This window comes from Phalaenopsis equestris, unplaced genomic scaffold (assembly GCF_001263595.1).
Source record: "Phalaenopsis equestris unplaced genomic scaffold, ASM126359v1 Scaffold000002, whole genome shotgun sequence".
In the NCBI taxonomy this organism is placed as follows: Eukaryota; Viridiplantae; Streptophyta; class Magnoliopsida; order Asparagales; family Orchidaceae; genus Phalaenopsis; species Phalaenopsis equestris.
The window spans coordinates 18,574,643-18,602,203 of NW_018164444.1; the positions used below are offsets into that span (position 1 = coordinate 18,574,643).

Here is a 27,561-nt window from a genome sequence, read left to right on the forward strand (position 1 = left end):
TTTTTATGCTTTGATTAATTCCTTAATGAGTAAAATTAAACAAAGGAAAAAAAGCATGCTACAGCTACCTGTATGGAAAGGTTCAGTTCCCTGTTTGGAAGGCTTTTGCTTGGCTTGCAAATAAAAGGCGGAGAAGAGTTACAACAAAAATAGATTGCATGACACTTGCTCTTCCTCTCTTCTTCATGTATTTGGCTTACGGTAGTAAGAGGAGAATCAAAAAGGTGTTGTTCCCGATTGTCTTTTCTTCGGTGTGAATCTCGGAGAGGGAGAGAGAGAATGTTTTTCTTGTAATAGTCGATATGATCGACGGTGTGTAATCCTCAAATTAATAAAAATCCTCTGCAGCTCCGTGGACGTAGGCAATTTGCCGAACCACGTAAATCTTGTGTCGCCCTTTTTCTGGTAATTTTTCTCGATCTATTTTTCGCTTTATTACCGTCGTTTTTCATAACAATCAGGAAGGAAGAGTATCCGTGGATGACGACTTAACACTTGACATATATGCTATGTATTTTTAAAACAATATTATCATATTATTAATTATTATTTTAATAGCTATTTTTTAAATTTTGATATTTATGTTACTCACTGTTTAGTAAATTATCTATCTTTATTTTATAATATTATGAATTGAATATTTAATTTTAAAATATAGAATGCATTGATATGAATAGTTATGTTACAATCAACATTATAAAAAGATGCAGAATGATCATTTATCTATAAACAATTACAATAAAATTATTTTCAAAGTGCCCCAAACAAACACTAATGCAGCATAAAAAAAAAAAAAAAAAAAAAAAAAAGTTAGGGTTAGGTTCGTCGTAATTTGTCAAATCCCCAACAATCAAAGTGAGTTTCCGCCAACTGTGACGCTGCTGGGCAACCGTTGCGCTATTGAGATGACTGTCACCGGTGAAGTTTCTATTCGAGAAGCCCCAGAAGAGTCTGAGGGCAAAAGGCGGGAAGAAGTTGGTGCGGAAGTATGGGTTGAAGATGCCGAGGGAGAGGAAAATGGAGAATCTCCTTCGCATCTCCCTTTCGCCCCTTCATCAGAGGTAAGATCTCCAAAATTCCAGCAGCCTCTTGTATTTTAGTTCATCGTTTTTCATGAAAGCATCCGTGCAGCTTTCCATACCGCAGTATTGTTTCCATTTGATAGCAAAAGCAGAAGTTTCGACACAATCAGTAACTGATTTCTTATCGACCAACTCTATCCCTCGGTCTATGGCTGTACTTAGCTCCCGCCACCGTCGTTCATTCCCGTTTCACACTTCAACTTTGTTATATAGTGCATGATCCTCATTCTGATGTTGGCATAAACTTATAAGATGCGTATTCAGGAAAGCTAATCGTAAACGTGAGATTGAACCAAAACCTGTTGCATAATCTGAAATTTGGACCAGACCTGAATTGAAACGGACGTTGGGTCTGCGCATGAGCTCCAATTCATACTTGAATAAGTTCTAAAATTTGGACTTGTAAATCTAATTTTGAAGGTAAATGTGTATCAGACATTGAATTGATTCATTAATCAGAAACTAAGTGTGATCTGAAATACGAGTAAATCATAACTCTTGAAGCTATTAATTCACTTGAAGATCTTACTAAACTTATTTCCGACTTCTGTGCATGGAATTCAGCATGTTGCTGACTTTGTTTTTGGTTTTTGATTTCTGAATTTACTAACTTTTTTGAAAGCATAAGCTGAGTTGCTTAACTATTGCCGGATTTTCCTAGTGATTTTTTATATATTTTTTTTATTATTATTATTTTTTTTTGTGGAAGTTTGAATTCTAGACTCGTTGTGCAATCTTAATAAATGTTATTTTTCCACTTAATTGTACTGATTTTCTTGCAGCTATTATACTGCAGTTACCTGACACAACAACGGTGGATCCCAGCTATATTATTTCTCTGATAAGGAAACTTTTACCAAATAATATAAACAAACAAAGTCTAAATCTTTCTGAAACATCAAAAGTGTGTCCTTTGGAAGAGAACAAGGAGGCAGAATCTATCTCCTCGAAGAAACTATTGGACACGGAAGCCAGATGTGAGGGTTCCATTAATGATCATTTTGGTGGTCAGTCATATTCCTCTGCTCCCATATATAATGGAATAGGAGCAGATTCTATAAAAGAGGACACTGGTTCTGATGATCAAGAAACTGGATTTATTGATGAGGTAAATACGTGGGAAGACTCTGGCTGCATACTCTGGGATCTTTCGACGAGTAGAACTCATGCAGAATTCATGGTATTTGATTTCATTTTTCTTAATTTATTGCCGTATGCCAGTTTACTTTTTTTTGTGATAATTTAAAGCATTTTGTGGCTAACAGTTTTGATGAGTAAACTTAGTATTCTCTTGAAAAATATCATTTGGAATCATACATAAGTTGTTCTCTTATTTCCATACTCAGAAAGGTCTTTAGATTTTGCTTGTTTATTTTTATTATGACTTTCAATTAGTTATTAAACTTGGACAATCATTGATTTTATTAAAATATCATGCCATCGACTCAATCATTGAGTCTTTCATTCATAACTAATTATATTTTATGCCATTGATTGTGTAAATGCAAACGAAGCTTTCTTTGTCTTAATTATTTTAATGAAAAAATTTCTATGCCCCCATATATTAACAGTTGTTTTCCTTATGTGCAAACTGAATAATCTATTGCGGATCAGAACACATTGCATCACAAATTAGTAGGTCGATTAGCTGTTTACTACGTATATAGAAGCGGCCAAGATTGAGGATAGAGGAGAGGGAGGAGAGAGAGTCCCAAGAGGAAAAGGGAATTAAGCTCTAATTGAAGTCATAATTAGTTCATGTAACAGCACTTAAACCCCTTTCATAAGAATATTTTATTAACAATTTAAAATTCTAACTATATTGATTCACATTTAGACAACACCGAAAAATCCTATTATCTATGTTAAAATCAAGATAGCACTAAAAATCAGATCCTTTAATAGCGAATATAAAATTTTAAAAAGCTGAAATAATCTGACAGTTTTCTAGAATAACCTTGATGTAGGTTTTGCAACCTCATCATCTGGTGGTAAAAGATTAAATTAGTTCATTCCATTATTGATCATTATCACATAAAACCCACCTTATTTAATATACTCCGTACATCATTTCACCATATGTTAGATGGATAAAAGAATTCTCAATATATAAATTGAGATTTATGATTTTGATGATATAGAAGTTTCAGATGATCTGAAATTTTGCTCAGTAGTTCCTCATATTATTTAGTTCGCATTCTACCTTATTGATTGATGTAATACTTGGAAAGAAATGCAACTTCATTAAGTGAGTTTTTTATGCAATCCAATGGTCTCTATGTCAAATATAATCATGCAATCATCTAGGTAGTGGTTAATGGAAATGTTTTGACACACAATAATGGCTATTATTGTTTGCAAGTTTTTTGTTGAAAATTGAATGGACATAAGTGTGTACTTGAACAACTTGATAATTACTGTGATATAATTCTTGTTATTATTATAAAGACAGAAGTTTGAATCTGCATGTTGGAGAAAGGGTTATATTTTATCAAAGCTAGACCTAGGAAAGCTGCTATGTGTAACTGTAAACAATGAACTCTTCAAAGAATAAATGAACGACTTGCATTGTTTTGAAATTTGCAGTTTTTCACATTGACATTTGATTTTGTCATTTATTTTCAGCTTAATATCCAGATTGTGTATTACAGGTTGAGTTATTCATTTTTTTAAGTTATTTATATGTAACATGCAAATTATATTGTCTATTAAATGCCTTGGCAATTATTGGAGTAATTATATGGTTCAATTTTAATACTTTCTTATGACTATCCGACAATGGATGGTTTTATAATGATGAGTTTATTTTATTATCTGTACAGGTTAACAATTTCATGCTTGAAGTACTTCTAGCAAGTCTCCATGCCTCAATATCTCCTCGAATCACGGTCAGTTGTTGAAGCTGCTGTGTTGATTAAAGATAATAAATGATCAAATCCACATGCTTTTGTATTTTGAAAATTTCTAACTCGGTCTCATCTTTATTTTCTAATAAAAGTAATGATTACAATTGATACACTATTTTTATGAGAATAAATATTTTTTAAGTATAGAGTTAGTAGTTTTATGGTGCAAAATTTTTAAAATCTACTAAATTCAAATACTTATTTTTTTCTTTTTCTTTTACCATAATGAATCGTTGGTATAGAATCATATGACCATTTCTCTCCGAGCCGTAAACAAATCTTTAATTAGATATTTAAATTGAGTGATATGATTGATCAAGTCAGGCTAAGTGCTAATAATTTTCTTGAAAATAGATTTCTCGGTTTGATGCTCCCGTGACATAGCTGTTAATGTTCCTTCAAGGTCCACCTTAGTTCAAAGTTTTGTTTTCAGAGATTCATACAGTGACTAAAATAGTTTCTTATATTGTTATGCCCAAACTTTCATGCTATATTGAAATTTCAGCAATTTCAAGATTTCGAGTATCTTTTATGTTTGATTTGTTTGAAGACGAGCAATACTTTAGGATAAATATTCGAGGTGCTCGTTATAGGCTTTTTATTTTAATTATGTTTCTCTAGACACCGCTTATTCAAGGAAGCTTTCGGAAGTACTGGTCAAGGCATGGTGTGGTTTTAAATGCTCACTTCCTTCTACAAAATTGTTTTTTAGCATTTTTCATCGTCATTATAAAACTTGTCACGGAACTATTCAAGCCTACTAAATTGGAATAATAAAATTTACCCAAGAAAATTAAACATTTTTACGTAGTGATGGAGATCTTCATGTTTATATTTGTTTAAAAACAATGAGTAAATATATGATCAATTCAAGTTAAATCTGGGCTATGGAATTAAATATAAGCCTTATCATGTGTGATAGCCTCCTCTATGCATGGGTTTTAGCTTTGCATTTGCCTTGATTTGATTTCCTTGGATTTTAACCTAATGTGGTGAGTTTATTGCTATTTCAAAATTTTCAATATACCTCAGCACAACTTTATGACCTTGTTGATTTCTTAGATTTGTTCCACTTATTTTTTTGTTTTCAAAATTTAGGATAACATGACCGACGAGTGTATGAAATAGAGTTGAATTTTAGAATTATTGAAATTGATTTGGGCTAATTTTGTGTCAATTATTTACTTAGGAATGAGAGATTCATGAATAGATACTTGAGTCATGTTTCATATTGTTGTTTTCAATTTCGTAAAATTTTTTTGACATGGGATTTCCTTGATTGTGGTATAAATGCAGTAGATAACTTCGGGGTAAATATATCTATTTGTACTTGGGCATGGCTTGAATTTTCTCCACCTTGGCAATCTCTTTCATTAATGTTTTTGTTCTTAATCTTTTCATTTGTGTTGTTGTAAGGGTATTGATTTTGGCCAGGGACATATTTACTATAATTGAAATTTCATTATGATTAGTAGACTAGTATACTAGCAAAATGAGAACAAGCTTAGAATAGGAAGTTGAGGAGGCTCTCAAGAAGGTCAGAGTTACATCAAGAAGAACCCCAGCTAAGATGTCATTTTTAAGGGATGTCAAGGCCAAGAAGAAACTCATAAAAGGTTTTGGGAAGAAGCACACATGAGTTTAATGACTCTGTGATCATGTGCCGTTTATCAAGTCGCGATGACGACAATCTATTGTTAGCATTCCATGATTTAATTGTCGAAATTAGCATCGCTTTCTCTTTGCTCCTTCAATTGGAGTCATGATTTCTTATATTAGCTGCTTTCCTTTTTTAATTGATGTTACCTGTTTATATAAATGGATGCTAAAGGAGGAATATGGGTTAGCCTCTTTCATGTGAGCCCTATGAGTTAAAATCTTAGAGAGATTGTTCTTAGCCTCTCGAAAGATTGGGTATTTAGAGAGTAGGGAGAGCAAGAGACTCCGTGGAGTTTGAGAAATAGACAACTAGACAGGAGGGGGTTCAAGAGACCACTATATTCCTCATATTATTTTGCCTTCTTCTTACATGTGTTTTTCTTTTTTTAGAATTAATAATCTTTTGACGCCTATTCAATGTGTTAGATATCATTGATGTGTTGGTGCTAACAGATCATATTCTTGGTATATGAGCTCTTGGTTTGGAGAGAACTCTGGGGTATGGTGTTGATAAAAAGTAGATTTAAGAAGATAGAGGAACTATTCATGATTCTGAATGCTTTAAGAACATAATAGAAGGTCAATATGTTGAAATTGGAAGGAAAACCCTCCAACTACTTTGCTAACCAAGTTTCTCTCCTTCAACAATAAATGATTGTGATGTTGTAGATGTTGTGCAAACAAATTTTGGTAGTAGCTCAAACGTATTCTCAAATTGCACTTTGAAGCAAAAATAAAGCTTTACACATCACTTTGTGCTTTGCGCTTTGATGCCACTGCTTAAAAACTTTAAATTTGAAGCATGGACTATATACTACAGTGTTTATATGTTGAATTGACCATGAAAGGGTATCTCCAAGGACGTCCTGAGGACGTAACTGTGCCTTTTGTTCTATGTCTTAATTTTTTTATGATTTAATTTTGAACCTTGATTCCAAATCATAAGTAGGACTTCTTAGAGTCTAGAAAATTTAATGCAGTTTTAAATAGCAATGTGGAAAATCCTGCAACATGCACATAAAATTTGTAGGATGCATTATTGAATTACTTCGATGAAAATCAAAATAAAATAGAAATCAATTCCCATGAAAATTATGACATGTTGCAGAAGCTGAAAGATTAGATCTATGTTAAAATAACTATTGAAACTTCGGATACTATGATTGTTTTTGATAGTGATATTGTCGTGTGTAGGATTTGGTTTTCTTTTTCAAAACCTTATATTGCTCACAATTCATGCCTTGCATTATAGACCTACAAAAAATTATTATTAATAATTTGAAAAAAAAGAAAATTATATATATATATATATATATATATATATATACTTATAGGTTCGCTCCTCTTCGAATTCGGCTGCTTGTTGAAGGATGTTTTCCTGCGTCTTTACCTTTCGTCCTCTGCTCAAAGTAGAAGGGGATTTCACCTTTCCTTGCTGCCTTACTTGTGATGGCTTCAGATAGAATGTATGTTGTTGCTCTTGCGTGTGTTCACACCTCATGTACTCCTAAATTGTGTTTCTTCCCACTTTCCTTTGCACTGACAGAGGGTGGCTAGTTCTATTACATCAAGAAACCTGGTAGGAAGAATGTGAAGTCAACCATCCTTTTTTACTAAAGCCGAATGTATTCAGCTTGCTTCCTTCTGTAGTCTGAATTTGGTCGGGAAATTCTTTTATGACCATCCCAAAATGGAGTTTATTCGTAAGGAATTTGAGCTTATGCATCTTGTTGGGGAGTGAAAAATTGGACTCTTAGATGATTGACACATCCTTATTCAACTTAATAATGAAGAGGAATACACATGTTTATTTGCTAGAAGATTAATCTGGATTGATAACAAAATAATGAAAATTTTGAAATGGTCAGTGGATTTTGACCCACAGACGGAACCACCAACTATTTCGGTCTGGATTCACCTCCCCAACCTAAAATTTCATTATTTTACTCAAGAAGTGTTGTACTCTATTACCTTAGCATATCATAAGTCACTCAAAACGGACATTCCTACTTTTAATTTTTCTCGTCCCGTTGAAACTAGGGTACTTGTTGAAAGGGACATCACTTCAATCGCTCATGAAAAAATTTGGTTAGGCTCACAACACCAACGATATTGGAAAAATGTTGTTATTGAGTATTTCCATTCATATTGCTCGAATTGTCGTATGTTCGACCACTTCAATTCTCAATGTCACCATCTACACCCCCATATAAGACCAAAGAAACTAAGTGCTCAGCCAGAGGCAGAGATTCCCCCTCTTGATCTACTCCAAGTTATTGACACTATTGATTATCCGAAAGATACTCTTGAAGGTGTCACTTTTCCCGCGGGCAATCTGTCAATCACTCAGCCTCCACACAATCCTCCTAAGAAACCTCTGTTTGAGGGGGTAGAGTAGACATTTCATACTTCATCTACCCTGGAACCTATCATTGATGTAACAGATGATAGTATTTCTACTGTGGTTCTACCGCCTCATCAGATCGAGCAAGTTGTTACCATTAGTCAGACACTTGGGGCTCATGATGTGCAATAGTCTAGACATGTCCGACAATCTTTGGACCATTCTACTGATTTGATGAGCCAGGCTTCGAATGAGGAATGACGGGTTTACACATCCAGGAAGAAGAAGAAGAATGGAGGCCTATTACCAAACTTAATGGATGATACATTGGTTGTTTCGGGTAATGGCAGTAAACTTAACAGTTTGTTAGCTGTCTCCTGTCCTATAACCAGAGGCAGAGGCAGGGCTAAATTGGATCATTCTCAAGCTTCTTAAGTATGCGAGTGTTGGTAGAATTTTGGCGTAGAGTTTATATGTTTACGTTTTAATCTTGATTTTCTTTTTTGGGTATACATATATCTTTTTGGGACCTACGTGTGTGTTGTATGTCAGATGGTTAGGGTGCCAATTTGGGCCCTTTCATCCAAACTATCTATATCGCTCGAAGCTTCTGCTCCTTTTTGCTTCGTCGGCTCACGCCCGCCTTCGTCGGCGTGTCTGCGTCTCGACGAGTCTACTCGGCGTTCGTCTGCGTCTGCTCTGCGTCGCTCGGTATTGTGTGCTCGGTGTTTCGTCTGCTCGAAGAGTTTGCTTCGCGTTCGCTTCTGCTCGTGAAGCTTCTCACTGTTCCTGCCGCAGCAACTTCGTTGTAGCTTAACTTCGACAGCTCTCCTTGCTCTTATGGCGTCTCCTTGTTTGGTTGAGCCGGACAAAGTCTTCTTTGCTCACGTGGTGGGTAACCCTTAGGTGGAGTCCGCAATGGGATTCCCCTCAAGTTATAAGGAATCTCGTGAGGGTACAGATGATTGTCCTTTTATTAAAAATGGAAGCAGGAAAGGTAGAAAAGAAGCAATCTTTTTCTCTGAATCAGAAATTTCTACCATGACGGAAAAATTTAAGTTTGCTCTTATTGAAAAATTTCAATGGGAACACCCTCCTATGGAGGTTATCATAAAGAGTGTTGATGATTTTAAGCTAGTAGGCAAGTAGAAAGTAGGACTCATGGATTAGAGACATGTGTTGATCCAACTAACAGTTGCTGAAGACTACACCAGAATGTTCTCCAAGAAATATATTAATATCGAAGACAAATCAATGAAGTTACTCAAGTGGTCTTCTAATTTCGACCCAAATCATGAAACTCCCACTGTACCGGTATGATTTAGTTTACCTGGTCTCAAGCTGCATTTTTTTCACCATCAGGTTCTCTACTGTATTGGGGTCATCCTTGGGGATCATTTGAAACTAGATCTGCCCACTTTCAACCTAACTAGACCCTGGTGGCCAGAATACTTGTGGAAATGGATATTACTTTACGTGATGTTACTGAAATCTGGTTGGGCACAACCCATATTGGTTATTGGCAACAAATTATCATGGAACACAAACCCTCATATTGTACCCACTGTAAAATGACACTGTTGTTACTGTTACTGCGAGTGATGCGATGCTGACACCTACAAACTCCATACAAAATAATTCTGATAGACTATTACTTACAAATGATAGTGTTCAGACTGATAATCAGGAGAGCCTCGCAGCTCCACTTCTTCAAGAAGTAACCTGTGTAGCGGCAACTCATACTTCACATATTGTAGAACCTATTGTGGGTACTACTGTTAGTAATCCTTCTGCTTCAGCTGTACCCCATCAGGCGGATTCTTCGAAGAAGGAATGACAAGTTTACACTTTCAGGAGGAAGAAGAAGAATGGAGATCTACTAGAGCTGAATGGAGATACTAGAGCTCAGGAGTCTTATGGATGATATTTTGGTTACTACGGGTAATGGTCAACACCTTACCAATCTGCTAGCTAGATTCCTACCGAGAACTAGAGTTAGAGGCAAGACTATATTAGGATGACCCACACTTTTTCAGCGCCCGGGTGGTTTTTGGGTTTTTTTTATTTCTATATGTACCCATCTTTTACATTTTTTGGTGTGTGTTGTATCGTGTGGGTTAGGTGTTTAAGCCCACTCATACAAACCTATCTGTATCTTTAACTTTAATATATCAGCCCTGGGGCTTTTTCAAAAAAAAAATAAATATAAAATATATATATATATATATATATGTTATTATTATTATTATTTTAGCTTAAGCATGATGTTTAAAAATCCAGGAGTAAGCCTTTAGCTCCATATGGACGGTATAGGTTGCTAACTATGATAGAAGACAATGTTTATATCTTACTATGTTGTACAATTATCCAAAATTTCTAGCGATGATGGTAGTTTATGGTAAAACTAGTCATATTACTAGGACAATTTTGGAGGACTATTTAATACTTACCTAACTTTTTTATTCTCTGAACTTATGTTAATTTGAAAGATGGAAATAGCATACTTTCATTCGCTCGGTTAAAATAAAATTTATGAGTACTTTTTTTAATTGGCTCCTTGGCAGAATATAGATTTTGTAGAGATGCAATGTAGAAATCTATTAGTTTGACCTTCTGCTCATTTTTGGAAGGTTCTGTTGCTTGTTTGCCTCTCTTTAAATTTAGAGAATTGGCTGCATCCCTCCTTTTTCAGCAGTGCACAAAATTGTTTCTGGTTGGGTTTTAGTTGATTAGTTGGATTTCGTAGGGTAGACCCTTTAGATGGCGCTTTAATCTTTTGTCTATGTTTAAATAGTTGCTCCTAAGAGCAAAGTATCACGTGTGTGTGCATCTTTCTCTCTCTCTCTCTCTCCACACACACACACACACACACACACACACACACACACACACACACACACACACACACACACACACACACACACACACACACACACACACACTGTGTGTGTGTGTTTCACCAGCGTCGTATTTGTTTATATATTTAGGTAAAACATGTTCTAAAGATCCTGTCAATTAATATGGAGCATTGTTGTTTAAATATGATAGTTGTTTGCTTTTTACAGGAGATTTGTCTAGGGATTTTGGGAAATCTGACTTGCCATGATGTTTCTAGCAATGCCATGACATCTATAGATGGTTTGATTGAAGCAGTTGTTAATCAACTATACCTAGACGACTCTCCGTGCCTCTCTGAAACATTCAGGTATGCAAATTGATAAATCTATCAAGCTTGTTTAGATATAATGAACTTATGAAATCCATTGTATGCCAAAGTTTATCTATGCAAGCTCTAAACGTCATGCGTTAGTGGATTTTGCATTGATTTTGCCATCAATAGAAATCGACCACAAGCTTAAAAACAGCAAATAGTTGAAATATAATAATTAAAGTGTAAGCTGATATAGTAAATAGAATTCTAGGATGTACCAAATTATTAAATCCAAATTTAAACTTAAAGAGAAAAGAGAACCTACAAAGAAAAGCTCTAGCATTTCACTAGATTTTCAACAATTACAAGATTGTGTAAAATGATTGGATGTGCTAGGCTGATCCTTTGACCTTTTATGCACAATGCTGCATGAAAGACTACATTTGTGCACTGTAAATAAGACTAAATAGCTAGGCTAATAGGTGCTTGCTATAAAATAAACAAATTTAGAAGATGTTGCTGATTTCACTTGGAAATAATGATTTATGGTGAATTTTTTGGCTACTTCCTTTTAGGTTATTTAGTAGCTTTAAGTGTTTGGGCAGATAGTCTTGGCGACTTCTGCGAGTTACTCTGGCAACTTTAGGTGATCTTGGTGTCGAGTAAGGGTTTTGTTGAGTAACTTTTGCAACTTCAACTCATTGGAGAGATCATCTTACAACTTTGAGATTTTTTTTTGTTGCAAATTAATTTTTTTCAGCTGATCGACTTGAATTGAACTTAATTTCTTACTTATCATTGAAGTTCGTCTAACTTGGCTGAGGCATTATTGGGAATGTATTTAGGGCTTATTTGAGATCAATTTTGTTTTTTGTTTGTCTTTATTTTTTTAAAAATTTTTAAATACATGTTTGTTTAGTGTGTTTTGGACATGTTTTGAATTTTTATTATTAAAAACAAATTGGCGTGTCAACCAGTTGATATTTTGAGAGTTTTTTAAAACAACCATACTTTAATCAAATAACCATAAACATGAACAAAAAAAAACAAACAAAAAATAAAAGTGATCCCAAACAACCTTCAGTTTCGAGATTCACTTGTATTTTTGAAGAAATGATAGATGAACAAGAGAATGAAAGTAAAATTTTTTGCAAGTTCTCATATCGATTATGAAAATTTGAAAGGTGACCAAAATATAGATGCTTCAAGTCTATACATACTCTATACATACTCCTAGACTTCTGCCTTTACTTCTTGATCTCTGTGGCTAAAATCAACAATTACAACATGGATGTTGTTGCAACATTGCTGGAGAGCTACATAAGAAGTGCAAAAAATTTATAGTTGGAAGTAAATCTTCTTTTGCATCTCCTTTAAATTGGAATGAGGAGAAAATTGAGATGGTTGTGCGGGTGAGAAGAATGAAGTCATTATTGTGGTGTCCACCATGAATGATCTTCTTTGGACAACTCTCCTAAAAGGAGATTTAATTGTGAATCCTCTTTGTTTCTATCATTATGGATGAAAACGACAAAGAAATTTCTTAATGATATTACAATTTTGCCAAGCAAATTATTGACTTGTGGGAATGAGTGAGTTGTCAACTTTCCAATGCCATCACTTGTAGGAGGTGATATGTATGTTGATATCTCTACTAATTCAAAGGGAGAAGAGGAAGTTGATCGTGATGACCAAGCTAAGATTTGATGCTCTATTGAAGTGCAAAGCTTGAAGTTGTCGAGTGTTGAGTTTGTGCTTTAATTCCAATGAGTAACTTTGACAATTTGCTAATGGATTTTGAATCAATAAAGGCAAAGAAATTGCATTTAAAGCTAATGTATACGAATCATGGCAAAATTACCTTCATTAGACTCTCAAGTACTCTTAAAATCACAATGTAAAATACTTCATTTTATAACCTCTTCATGTAAAACATATATGTTTGTGCGTGTACCTATATTGTGCTATTTATGCAACAAAATGTTCATGCATTGGTAAAAGGATAAGATTTATAAGCATTCTATGATTCAATACGTGAACAATCTTATATGGTGACTTGTCAGTAAATTTACATGTGATAATGTTGTATGCAAATTCATCAGTAAGAAGATTTAGATATTAATTACCTAGGCCTTTTTACAACTAATTATCTCAATATATTTTCTAGGCTTATATATAATATCTTAGTTTAATCATTAATTAGAAATTAAAAGGCAGATGAAAACTGAAGGATAGTTCCCGATAATTTTCAAATGTTTTGTAAATAAAAAAATAATAGCATGTTTAACTTATAGTATGGCCTTATGCATAAAATGCTGAACTATTTTTATAAGAATGCGTTTTTTAAATATAAATAGATATATTAATAGTTTTTAAGCATGAAATGAACGAGCTAACGTCTAAATTATATTTATTACCACCATTATACTATTATGGCTTCTAATAGTTTGAAAGGTCGTAAAGGAAACTATATGTACCTACATATTGTTTAACATTTTACTCATTTGACACGAATGGAACTAACGATCCTAGTTGTATCCCTTCTGAATGAATGCTAATAAAACTTACATTCAAATAAATGCTTGATTTTATCTTAAACAACAATAGCTATCATGCCACCAATACATTTTCAAAATAATATGATCATGTTTAGAGGTTTTGAATGTCACGTCCCATGATGACCCCGCTTGATTAGACATAAAGCGTTAGTTGCTTGTAATTTAGTTGATTGAATCTACAACCAATACTCCCAAACTCTAGCTACTATAATAGAGTGTATGATAAATTCAATCATCTAGATAACCCAAATATATTATACCACACACAATTCTTAACTCACAAAGATAAAAAATTAACAAAATTCTTACCATGAAGCGTCTTATAATATTTCATTCATATGCATCCATAACAACTAAGAATCATAACACATAGCTTTAATACACAGTGAGATTTACATTATTGACAATAAACTTTTATCATGTGCATTATATAATCATTATTTTTTATCTTACAATCAAAATTAAGTATTAAATTTTAAGATAGTTGATTCAAAATCTTTTACTCTTGGTTAATCTTAAGCGGAAGCCTCGAGCGTTATTTTAAGCATTGATCCAAAACAACGCTGAATTATTTCGTGTGATCTATAAAGCTCAACAAAATAAACAACTCTTATACATAATTTAAACGTTCAACAATTTAAATAACATGATGTTCTAATCATAAATTGAATTTAAGGATTAAACTATAATCTTAGACTTATCAAATACATTAATTGTAATTATCTTAAGGTAAAATTGCTTAATAATAATATGACATAACAATGAGTGAGGTAATTCTACTGAAGAAAACATAAAAAAAATGATGTTAAATTTCCAATTATAATATTTGCTAAACTAGCCGAGTGCACTTGTCAACATAATTAACTTATCACAACATGGCATTATTTTATTTATTTTTTAATTTAAAATATTTTACTTTAGCATTAATTTATATCATATATGGATGTCTAGGTTTCATTGACAAAGGTAATGATCAGTATCCAACCCATTCTACATATTATAGGTTAAAAACCTAACATCTTATAGAGCCTAGGTGTAATCCAATATTTTTGTTGTTAACCTACTTGAGGAACTTTTTGTTTATAGAACCTCACTTCGAAAGTCTATTGCTTTGCCTTTATAGGTCATCATAAGCACGCCGTTGCCAACCTATCCCTCATTATATGACTTTTCTTAAGAAAATTGTATTTTCATTATTGAATATTTAAATACATATATTTTTATTTACAAATATGTTTATCAATATTGTGCATCCATATATAATTTGTAAGTATAAGATATCCTCCTACTTTGAAAATTAACAATTTAATAAAGTGTTAGCATACTTCTAATACTTCAAATATATGCTTTTCATAATTATACCTTATATACAAATTTTAGTATATATAAGCTTACATTTAAATTCTGAAGCAAATTTACTTTCTAAATTTAAACTTTACTAACTTACCCAGTTGACAATTAAGAATAAGTCATAATTCCTAATTCCTCATTACAATCACCTTGAAACTTTGTGTTATTTCATAAGCAATTTATAAAATACAAATATCTCGTTTTATAATTTTTTTTTTAATTTTAACTCATATCTTTAGCAAAATAATTTCAAAATAAATTTTAACCATACAATATCTTCTCATACAAATCTTGAGGTCTGACACTTGTAATGAAAATCGATTCAATGATGAAATTATCAAAGATTATATTTTTATAACAAAAACTAAGCATTTCTTCTTTTCTGTCTCCTCTTCTCTTTTCTTTCCTTTGGCTTTATTCACTCTTAGCATTTGTTTTCACAGTTAGGATACGAGATCAGGAAAAGGCATGATGAGTGCTTAAGTGCATAGATATGTGAGTAATTATATTTAAAGCATCTTAGTTGAATCCATCATGGCCATTTGATATTTAATCAATTGATGCATGTTAAGTGGAAAAAAATTGCTTGTTAAGCAGAAAATTTGTGTGAACAACCATTAATTCAATGAATATTATTTTCATATGAAAATTAGACTAATAATATAAATAATAATATAATTTTATTGTACAAATATATTCATCTTTAATTGTTTGTGTGCGCTCACGCATGCGCGCGCGCGCGCACACACATGTATATATTAAAATGAGCCTAACAAAATATTCAATTTTGTGAAAAAGGTTCAATTATTTTTATGATGTCTGAATCATTTTTTAAATCTATTTGAATTTTATCTTCATAAAATTTTTAGCATTTTACTTGAAATGCAAAGCCTATTAGTTTTATTTTGATATTCATATCAAACCATTAATTTAGGAGAATGTATTAATGAAATAACTTTGTGATGGTATAAATTAAGTGAAATTCAATACATGTCAACTATTCTTCTAGTATTATATCAAAATTAGGTATATCAATTTGTATAGAAGTCGAGAAGAGTAGGAATACCCATGATAGTGAGTTTATATTATTTTGAAATGCTAGGTATATATTTTGGGTGTTGTTTAATAAACTTAACAGGCATACTTATCAACTTATTTTTGTATCTATGTACCTAAGGCTTGGTGATTAAGAATGATAATAAATTTGTTCAACAATAAATAATTTTGCTAATGTTATGAAACTTCAATGATAGCCTAAAATTCTCTATTATAAATATTGTATTTTTGTTTTGCCTCATTCACTTTCTCCTTAAAGTTTAAGTGAGCTTCAATGTAAGAATATTACCTAAATTAATGACAAGGGTAACTTTCCTAAAAAACCATTCTAGTTGATGTAGAGGGGTAAAAATGGATGCTCTGGTGCCAATTGATGGAGAGGAATAATTAATTCTATCTTCATAACTTGGGGTGATCCATGCACACACCTTGGTTCTAGCCACACACCTTGCACTTAATTGGCCTCACAAAATAATTTTATTTCATCAAATTATCTTTATTTCAGTTAGATTCAACAATGCCTATTTATAAAAATAAATTATAAAATTAAGTTAAAAATTTTAAATTCAAATTCCATCCCATCTATTATCAAATTTTATTCCACCTTAACATTTAAAGTCAAACGTATAATTACCCAAATCGGTTAAGTAAACCTAAAAAAATTATTATATGAAAACCATGAAAATTTTTAGCCAAAAATAAATAAGTGTAGACATGGTATCAGTTCAATTTTATTATGGCCTTATTTGACTTATTGTAATTGACTTATAGGCAATTGAATTTTCAACATCTGTTTTAACTTGATTAATAACTTGTACTGCATTAAAAAGCGTTAATTATTTTTTTTTACTTAAATTGATTTTATTTGCTAATTTAGCTAAATGCTAATTCTTGAAAATTTAATGTGAAATTATTTCATGGTATGTTCTTTTTGGTATCTATGCATACAGGCTTTTAAGTGTGGCTCTTCAAGGTATTGGGTCTACGTTGTGGGCAAAAGCACTACTATCTGAGCAAGCATGTCTACGTATAATTTGGATTGTTGGGAACACATTAAATACAATATTATTGGAAAAGGTAGGATAAAGATGATTGATTTCTTAAGTACTTTCATGTATTTACAGTATTTACATATTATGTGCAAAATTGGTTGGGCTGGTAAATGATGCCAGAGGTTTTTTAGGGGCTATTTGGTTGAGTGCTTAGTGGTGTACTGTAATTTTTCTTCCAGAATTTAAGAAAATTATGTATTTTGCGTGAAAAATTACAAATACAATTTGAAGTTTGAATGAATTTGAAATTTACACTGTAGTTCATTTTGGTTGAATTTAGAATTCAGCCGATTTGGATGAATTCAAATTACACCATCATGTAAAATGCTATAGGCGAGTCGCTGCCGGTTGCCTACCACCCTCCACCTGTTGTTGTGGTAGTTCACCACTGTTCGCAGTGCGCCTCTCTCAGCAGGTTGCTGACACCGCCCTTCACCGCCACCGACGCCGCTTCCGCAGGTCATTGCCGTTGGTGATCTGTCGCCGCTAACTCAGTTTTCGATTGTCCGTTGCCGCCCAGAACTATCGGTGAACCTAACTAAACAAACAAAAAAAAATATTTTTTTTCTGTTTCAAACAAAACAAAAAAAAATGAAGTCTTACGTTTGTTTTATAGTGCACCAAACAACTCGAAATTATTTCAAATGCATTGTAATCATAGTACTCTGCAAACATTTTACATTGCATTTTATTGTCAAAAATCAAATGACCCCTTAATTTAAAATTGGGGCATTTACATACCAACACACAATTCTTATATATTTACATATTTTACACCTAACCTTTTATATTTACATATTTTACACCTAACCTTTTATATTTACACACAACACTCAAGTCTTTAGGTGTCAGACATGTAAATAGATAAGAATTGTGTGCAACGTATGAAAATTATCCTTGAAATTTTGTTATTACAAGTTGATGGTCAGACATTTATTGTGTGATGGCTAGGGATGGTGATGATTTTGTTTAGAAAAGGGTTAGGTTTGTTGTAATCAACATGTGAATAATAATAGAAGATATAAATATAATTTTAAGGTAGACTCACCGTCTCCTAATAGAAGAGAACAATCAAATTCTACTTTTTATTACCTCATAAAATAACATTCCAATTACATTGGATTAATTGAATATGTTGAAGTCTACTGTCTACTACAGAGCCATTTTACTATTACAATTCATGAATAAAGAAATATAGAACATTCATGCAAAAGTGTGAGGGTTCTGTCTCTTCAAATGGAATTATTAATTCTAAACTTGCTTGCTTGATTGTTCTTAATTATATTTGAAATAAAATTTTGATTAAATAAAGCATTCAGACTTTCCTTTTTTGCATATGATGCCATAAAGGAAAGAGGGTAGAGAAGGGTGGCCAATTTCTTCACGTTTCCTTCTTTCTAGACTGTTGCCAAGCATATTTGGAATGAGAGTGCTTTTATATTATTGTCTGCATAATAATAGAAATGTCCATTAAATCCTTCACACTTGAAGATGAAAGTTCTTTCTATAATTGTAGAATTCTGATGGAAACTTGATTTTTTATATATTTAGACAATAGTGATAATGCCAATCAACCTTCTTCCCCATAATAGTGGTGATGATGATGATAACTGAATACTTTCAACATTTCGATGTTTATCTCATGATTATGATAACTTACCTTAATTCAAGAAGTGAATATATCATGAAAGTGAATATTTACCTTCTTTTGTTCTATATCTGTTTCTCTCTTTATGAACTCTACTTCGGAGAGTTTAAATAATAAAGAAGATGGACAATGCTATTTTATGTAGTCTAGGGCATAATGCCAAGTGATAACGTGCTCTAGCATTGCAAGAAGGAAGAAGAGATGCTATATAAATGATGTGAAGGTGTGACAATGTAGATATGACATTATTATTCACACAAAACAATAACATGAAGATACATATAATTATTAGGGAAACTCGCAAAAGAACACCACGTTTTATTTCCTCTCAAAGTAACACTCTAATTACATTGGACCAAGTGGATCTATCCATGCTTACTTTCTATTACAAGGCCGCTTTATATTTATAATTTTTCCGTTATAATTTTCTGAAATAAAAAAAAAACATAAAATTCATGATAAATTAAGGAGGGGCCAACCACTTCAAGGATCCTTGGACTTTTTAATTCCAAACATGCATGATTGATTGTCTGATTCTCCTTGAAGTTATTTTTTGAAATCACAATGATTAATCTTTTGATTAAAACATTCAAATTGTTTGTCCATTTATATGGTGCCATAAAAGAAAGAGTAGAGAGAGTGGGGCGGATTCTTCATGCTTTCTGAGTTCTAGATTCCAGCTAAACATGTTTAGCAGTTGAGGGGCTCTGTTTTGTTGGCTTCATCATTATTAAAATCTTTTATAATTGCTCCACACTTCATTAAAAAATAAAACATTTCCTTTTATTTTTAGACAAATGGTTATTTTATGTTTTTATGAAGTTGATGGAAACTTGATTCTTTTCACATCTTGATTATAGTGATAATGCGACTTGATTTTTTTTTTTGTTCATGACGACAATGATAATATAGTTCCTTCCATTTGGGTGTGTTGACTCATTGAGGCTGCCAAGGCTCTTGCTATTATTGATGTTGCTCCTTAATGGGCCTCAATATTTGTTTAACTTCAGCTGCTATGGGTCCAATCTAAAAAAAAAAGAAAACTTTCAAGCCTAAAATCAAATCAACAACGATGAGTCATGCCAATCTTAAAACACTCATGGAACTGCCCCCCTCAATTTTATGACATAATGCTGAAGCTTTCTTTTCTTTGAGCCCCAAACTTTGCCTAACACGAGCAAGTGCTGTAAGTAGAACTTAATATCCTAATGACCAATAATTTTGAAATGGTACGTTCTGTAAAAAGAAGCAACCCAAAAGTTGACATTAAATTTTGTTGGAAGGTAATTTGTCAACCTGCCCCAAAATATTGCAATTGAGCGAGGAACTCATTTCCTTTTTTATGTATAAGTTCCTTAAAGTTTTTAAAGGAATTTAAAAAAAAATTGGAGAAGTTAGTGGTTGAGGTCGCTGCACAAACAATTGCTCACTCGCAAAAGAAAGTTGCGGTGAAGATTTAGAATGAATTCATGACTATCAAAATGCAGGAAGATATTGTTTGCACTTCAAACAATGTTTTTGCTGATAAAAAAAGAATTGCTTGGTAAGCAATAGACACTGATGTAAAATTATTTTATTTAAACAAAATATGTTTGATTTGAAGTTATCTTTTACATTGATGAAATTTAATTGACATTAAAAGTTAAGATTGTCGTACTCTACGTAGCAGTCAGATTGATTTCTATCTTGATTACCTCAACATTGATGGCTTAAACAGAGGGGAAGATAAGAAATGTCTTAATCACTATTAACTATTCTAAATAATAGTACATTTTTCTTAAAAAAAAATACAGAAAATTAAAATTATTACATTTGAAATATAACACCACCATTTGATTAGTATCATTATTTTAATACATTATTATCTAGGTAGCATTTAACTAAATTGATCCTAAGTTAGTTTTTTATTATCTTAATCTTTAGTCAATACAATCCAACCATCCATTTATTATGTCATTATTTAATTTATCTTTTCTAATTTTGTCACTTTAATTTTAACAATTTCATTCTTGGCATGCTCAATTTAGTTTTGAGTGATTTTTTTTGCAGCCTAATACTTGTTTTCATACAACATAGTTGACTTAATTATAATTTTTTTATGTTTAATTTAAATCTCCATGATATTCTCTAATCATGTAAAACTTTGTAGAAACTTATTTATTTTAACCACCCAATATTTACTCTAGAAGTTATCTTAATATGTATTCTAGTTCTTTTGAATAATGGATTCAAAGGACTTAAATCTACTACACCTATGTATCACCTTATATTCAACTGATAATTATTAATATCACGCAAACTGACATTACATATCTTTTATTCAATTCTTTGTTGTATAGGTTCTAAGCATTCTAATTTTTAAACATTTTTTGCATTATTTTGTTCTTCATCATATTTTAATTTTCAACAGATATCGATTAAAAGTGTATGTGATTATTATTTTTCCAAAGATTATTTTTTCGTTACTATTATACAATTATCATGCTGTTCGACTGATTAGTTCTTGTTACTATGGATACAGAGTATCGACTTTTTGTTGACTGTGATTAACAATAAAGAAGTTGCAAACGTTCTTCTTCTACCCATGATAAAGTTGGGTTTGCCAAATCTTGTAGTTAACTTATTGTCCTGTGAGATGGACAACTTAGATGATGAAAACAAGCCAAAAAGGTAGTTAATCATTCTGCTTATTTTTAATTTATTATTTCGTGTCTTAGCACTTTGTAGTTGCTCTTATCATGTTATCATCCCTTCACGTTTTTTATGTTCGTTACCATCCTGCCGTTTTTCATATGGATCAAAATCTGTTTTAGACATATACCATAATTTAGAAGATTTAATTAAATACCACTCAATTGCTATGTATTTACATATCTAACACCTATATTTCAATTTTATGTATACAACTTTGCCTAAAAATAGAAAGGTGTATTTCTTTTAAAAGTTAAAATATTGATATAATTGATAGGATAGGAAATATTTATGTGGTATAAATGTAAAACTTGAATACTTAACTTTAGAAATCTATAGAAACGTGAAAGTTATTATTTTAATCGAGAGTTTTCTCATGGACCTCTCTTATGATATAATTGACTATAAGATATTGTCTTTATGGAGAACCTCTATCTTAGAATAATATAAACTCTATCGCACCAAAATTCGGTTGGGGAAAAATCTATAGAAATGTATACCCTTAATCTTAGAACTATTTATTTTATAATTAGATTCATTTTCAAACATATGGTGTAATACTCTGAGGAGTATTTATTGTTTATTTTGTTGAATCTTATACATTCCCTTCCAAGATTCCCCTTCATAATTTACTAACCTTCCCAGTTAGCTTAGAATTTCCTTACATAGTAATTGTGTGGTTGTCGGCCTTTATTTTTGAAAAGGATGATTTTTGTAAAATATGAAAATAGTTTTAATATAAATATGATTTTTAAAAGTAACATTATAATTTTAAAAAAAAATTAGACCAAATGAGTTTCACATGTTAAATAGTTTGGACGGTTGAGCGCGATATCACAAGTAATATGTTTATCCTTGTAATATATTATCCCAAAGGATAAACATATTACTTAACGGTACGCTTAACTACCTAAACTAGAAAGTTTGTGACATCCGTTTAGTCTGCAAAAAATTTTATGTATGGCCAACAAGTTCCCCTACCTAATATAAGGATTATATAAGATTTATTTTACCTGGGTTCCAAGTTCTCTATAGAGGCAAACCCCTATAGTTAATTACATCTTAAATGACCAGGGTCACTTAAGAAGACTCTCGATTAAGATCAGTGGTTTTTGCTTTCAAGATTTCAATGTTTAGGTTTTCAAGATTGGACACGGGAAAATCAAACGAGAGTGGCTCAAACAGGAACAGTTATTTTAAGGAATCCAAATGAATGAAGAGTATGTGATATCACAGATCTAGGGGAAACCCTGGTGATTTCCCAACTATCCTATTCTTTGACTTTATGTCTTTGAAATGATGTTATTCAATGTTTAATCCTGCAATTTATTTTAGAATTTAGGATTTACATTCGCACGATATCTGATCGTGCAAATAGCCTAGAAAGACAGGAGAATTTATACTGCACCACACGGTAACCTCGAAATCCTAAAAGTGTTAGGACTTGCAATTGCACAATAGGGATGTGCAAAAACCTAAAGATAATATTTGAGGATTCACTCTGCGCTAAGCAAACTACCTCAAAGTCCTATGGGTTGTTATTTAAACTAAGAAAAATGTTTAGTCGACGTGAACTTGTTTTGATGTTGCAGATCCATCTCGAAATTGCTTTCCTGTGTGTTTTTGTCGTGCTGCCCACGGTATTCGCTCCCAACTCCCCGTCATAGCGCCTTCGGATTCGATGTTAATTTTAAGGTTACACAATTGTTTAGTCAACGATTTGCTGTCAGGTACTTCCTCTGGAACCAACTACTGACCTTCTATTTTAAGGTATAGTGCGTAAAAGAAACAGTAGCAGGTGTAAGTTTAGTAACAGAATTTAAGAAATGAACTAGCACGAATTGTATCAACAAAAGAAATATCATATGGAAAATTCAAGAAAGAGCGGCAAATGACCCATGACGAAAGAAAACTCGAGAAAATCGGCAAATGACTTACGACGAAAATCTCGAAGCAAAAACAACAAATGGTAACTCAAGGAAAGCCACTGAGAACACGGGAAGATCCCGGAAAAAGACCACGAGTGCTTTACCAAGTTCCAATAAAATCCTACGAAAAATTCGAAGAAAGAATACCGCAAGCACTCGGGTCAGGGCTAGACTCATATATTATATATTTGTACTCGAGGGACGTCGAAGGCTACTATCGGTCACCCGGATGTATAGAGTCCGCCACTCAACTAGAAGGGTGTCCTACTAAACTTAACTTAGGAGGGTACTTCTTAGCCCGATACTGGTAATCAACAAGTGGACAATCAAGTTGTAACACATCAAGCTATAATATATTTAAAATTTATATTTTAACATGCACATGAATTTCAGGCATACAAAAGGAAGTTGTATCAATTTTGTAGTAAAAATATTTTTTATAAATATTATATTTGTTCTTATTATGTTCTATTCTTATTAATTTTGAAAAGTTATGATTGATCACGAGTCGATCACGCTATTGGACATAGGACCGCCAACAACATAAGAAAGTACGGGTCTCCCGTTTGTCTCGTGTCGGTGAATGATACTATCATCCTATAGTTTATCAGGTCTCAGGATTGGGTCATGATATCGTATGATGTAATATCATTTTGCTCTACTACCGGCGTGCCTTTGTCATCATCGCCCTAAGCCCCAAAAACAAAACCGACCTTACGACCTTGCTTGATGGTTTCATATATATCAAAAGGCTATATATGAGCACTTATGTGTCAGACATAAGCACCGAAAACCGAATCAATAAGCAAGGAAAAAAGAATAAAAACGGGGATGAGAGAGAGGAGAAACTGATACACCCAAAAGATCGAAAAGACGAATGGTGAATCAACCCTCAAAACTTGTGACGAAAAGATCTGAAAAGAAGGGCCCAAGCTCCTTGAATCAATCCAAGAAGGATATCATTTTCTCCAATTTTATAAATGGATCAACCCAAGAAGGGTATTCCTTCCAAATTTTGTTTCGAATAGGTCGAAACAGGCCCGAATCAATGTGACAATTGTATATACGGCTCCACCATCACTTATATACTCACACACCCAAGCCTGAACTCAAATGTGGCATTTATGTTATCCAAACCTTAATGTCAAACCTCAAAAAAGAAACTCTTTCATGAATGATAATTTTATGAGCTTTCGAATCCTTCATGAATCCAATTCATATCAACCTTGTACTTCCTAAAAAATGAAGTTGTAAGAGTCTTTCATATTTCACAAATCAAACAAAGGAAAGTAATCCAGGGACGACAACCTTCTAAATTTTCAAAAAATCATGCCAATATTAAAACCATTCAATTTCATCCTTAATCAAAAGCTTCTGATGTCAAATAAGTCATGATATCATCCAGATAAAATCATATAAATGTTTACAGCCAGGGACAACAGAGAACAGCCAAACAAGACAAAAAAAACCAACTGGGATGCTCGCAGGCAGGGGAGCAAACCAAAACCACCAAACCAGTTTCACAGCAAAGGGGGAAGCAGGGAACAACTAAAGAAAATAAAAGAGAACCACGTGGATGCTCTCGAGTAAGGGAAGCAGCCCACACAACCAAACGATAGGTATTCACTGCCGGGGAGAACAGAGAACAACCAAACAGGACAAAAGAAAACCAACTAGGATGCTCACGGGTAAGGGCAGCAGCCCTCACAACCAACCAGCAGGTGTTCTCGGGTAGGAGTAGCAAAAGAGAAGCCACCACATATTTAAGCTCGTGGTAGGGCCAAGAAAGGGCACAACCAAACCATAGAATAAGCCCACGGGTAGAGACTAGAAAAAACACAGCCAAGCTCCCCATATAAGCTCACGAGTAGGGGCAGTAAGAGAAAGCCTTCACATGTTATTGTACTCTTTCTTATTTTTTTTATATACGTAAGAGAGTTAATGGACAAGCTCTTATAAATCATCCGAACTGAAATCATTTTTCATCGAATAAGACATGATAGTGAGTTGGTCTGCTTATATCAAGCATTCCCACATAGAAGCACATATTGAAATCATAATTTTTTTGGATGACAAACTTGATTATCAACTACAATCCCAGGAGGTACATTATTCGGAGAACCTCCAATCAAACCGAGCCCAACAAGAGAGGCAAACAAAACGACAGTTTGGATAAATTGAACCTAGCAAGAAGGACAAAACAGAGAGCTGTGACAGGTAAACCGAGACCAGCAAAGGGACAAGACAGAGAACCATTACAGGCAAACCAAACCCAACAAGAAGGGAAAGACAGAGAACCGTGACAGGTACACCCGAGCCTAGCAGAGGGGTAAAACAGATAATCATAACAGGTAAATCGAGCCCAGTAGAGGGACAAAACAGAGAATCGTGACAGGTACAGCCGAGCCCAGCTGAGGGGCAAAACAAATAATCATAACAGGTAAATCGAGCCCAACAGGGGGACAACAAAACACAATTTCGGTTCAACTAAACCCAGCAAAAGAGAGCCAAGAACATAATATAATTTCCACAAAATTGACCCTAGTTTTAAGCCAAACCGAACCCAGCGAAAGGACAAAATCGAGCCCAGCGAAGGGACCAAAAACAGATAAACATCCCAGGTAAATCGAGCCCAGCAAGAGGGCTAAAACATGAAAGATTTCCAGTCAAAACGTAACCCCAAAAGGAGCCAAATCGAGCACATCAAATGGGTAGAAACATGACCATCAAAATCAGATTTCATAAAGCCTTTAGCCTCAAAATTTTGCACCCTAACATATGTTTCAAATAGTAACAGGTAACAGGGAACGAATAAGTATAAACGGATCCCTAATGTCAACATATTATCCAGTATTGAAACTGATTCCAGCATTTATTTGAACATGAGCAACAACAACAAAGAATTTCAGCATTACATTTCTAGCATATATTCCAGATAATCAACTATTATCACATGACAACAATTGAAATTTTCTAAATTTTATCTATCATGCATTTTGAGCACAAAAAGAGAAAGTATATATAATGCTCCATTTTTACTGTTTCTAGAAACTCTTCATGTTTAAATCTCAAAACAAGCCTAAACTTTACTTCCACATGCTTTAGAAGGGAAAAAGAAGTACTTTCATGTGCAAATCCGAATGATGCAGATTAGAGAGGAGAAGAGAAATACCTCTTAATACAGATTTAAAGCAAAACTTTAGAATAAATTTAAGATGCTTCCTATAGAAATTTTTTTTCCAAAACCTTCGAGAATGCAACGACCCATGAACACTCCAGCACACAAGAACCTAGCCGAGAAGGCATTTTGGCAAAGCCTTCTCCTAAAAGCCTCGAACAGCAACTAGCGAAAACCTCAGCCTTCCTTTCTCTCATAAAATTTTCAACAACCCAGAAAAGTATCCTAAGAAGCCTTTTTATAGGCAGAGATGAGAGGGGGAAAACCACCTACCACGATTTCGTGGTCGAATAAAATAACGGGGAAGGGATCGCCATAATAAAGAAGGAGAAGGTAAAGCCTCGAGAAGAAGAATGGTCGGCCAGCCCATCCCCTGCGATTGGAGAGCCGAGAGGTTGAGCGGTCACGCGAGGAAGGAGAAGAGTCGAGAGAAGGGAGGCAGCCGTGTGGATGGGCCACGGGATCTAGGGCACGCAGAGGGAGTGAGCCGAGTGGCTGGTTGAGCCGCGGGATTGAGTGGGGAGCTAAGTGTGTGGGAAAGCGGGTAAATAGGGTTTAGGATTATAAATCTTATTATAATTAATGATATAAATTTAAAAATATTTAATATTTTCAAAATAATATTTAATTCGTACCTTTTTATTCATGTCTTATCATAACAAAATGGATGTTTTTTTAGGTAATTCTGACGTTCCGGACGCTTTGGCACAGTCCTTTTCGTCATTGAAGGTCGTTTTGGGGAATTCATCGATTTGCGTTCAATTTTCTCGTGTGCAAAATTATGACAATATGAGTGTCTTTTCTAGCTAAAATTGGTGTCTCGGACGCTTTGGCGCAGTCCATTTTTTCATCGGAGGTCGTCCAGAGAAGTTTGCATTTTCATCTATGCTTTAAGCTCAATTATAGTCCACTCTTTTGCAACTTTAGTGAATCTTGTGCATTTTGTGTGTGTGTGATG

At 33.3% G+C, this 27,561-nt stretch overlaps 1 protein-coding gene across 1 annotated transcript in view; it reads left to right on the plus strand.

Annotated features, from left to right (window-relative positions):
* The first annotated feature begins 830 nt into the window (after positions 1-830).
* The window catches only part of LOC110032594 (protein saal1), a 38,386-nt gene continuing 11,655 nt past the window's right edge, over positions 831-27,561 (plus strand). Inside the window, exons 1-6 of the mRNA XM_020736270.1 lie at positions 831-1,061; positions 1,879-2,262; positions 3,905-3,970; positions 11,057-11,196; positions 17,057-17,183; positions 21,328-21,476. Of these exons, the coding sequence (XP_020591929.1) occupies positions 906-1,061; positions 1,879-2,262; positions 3,905-3,970; positions 11,057-11,196; positions 17,057-17,183; positions 21,328-21,476 (1,022 nt within the window). The 5' untranslated portion in view covers positions 831-905. The remainder of the gene's footprint in view (positions 1,062-1,878; positions 2,263-3,904; positions 3,971-11,056; positions 11,197-17,056; positions 17,184-21,327; positions 21,477-27,561) is intronic.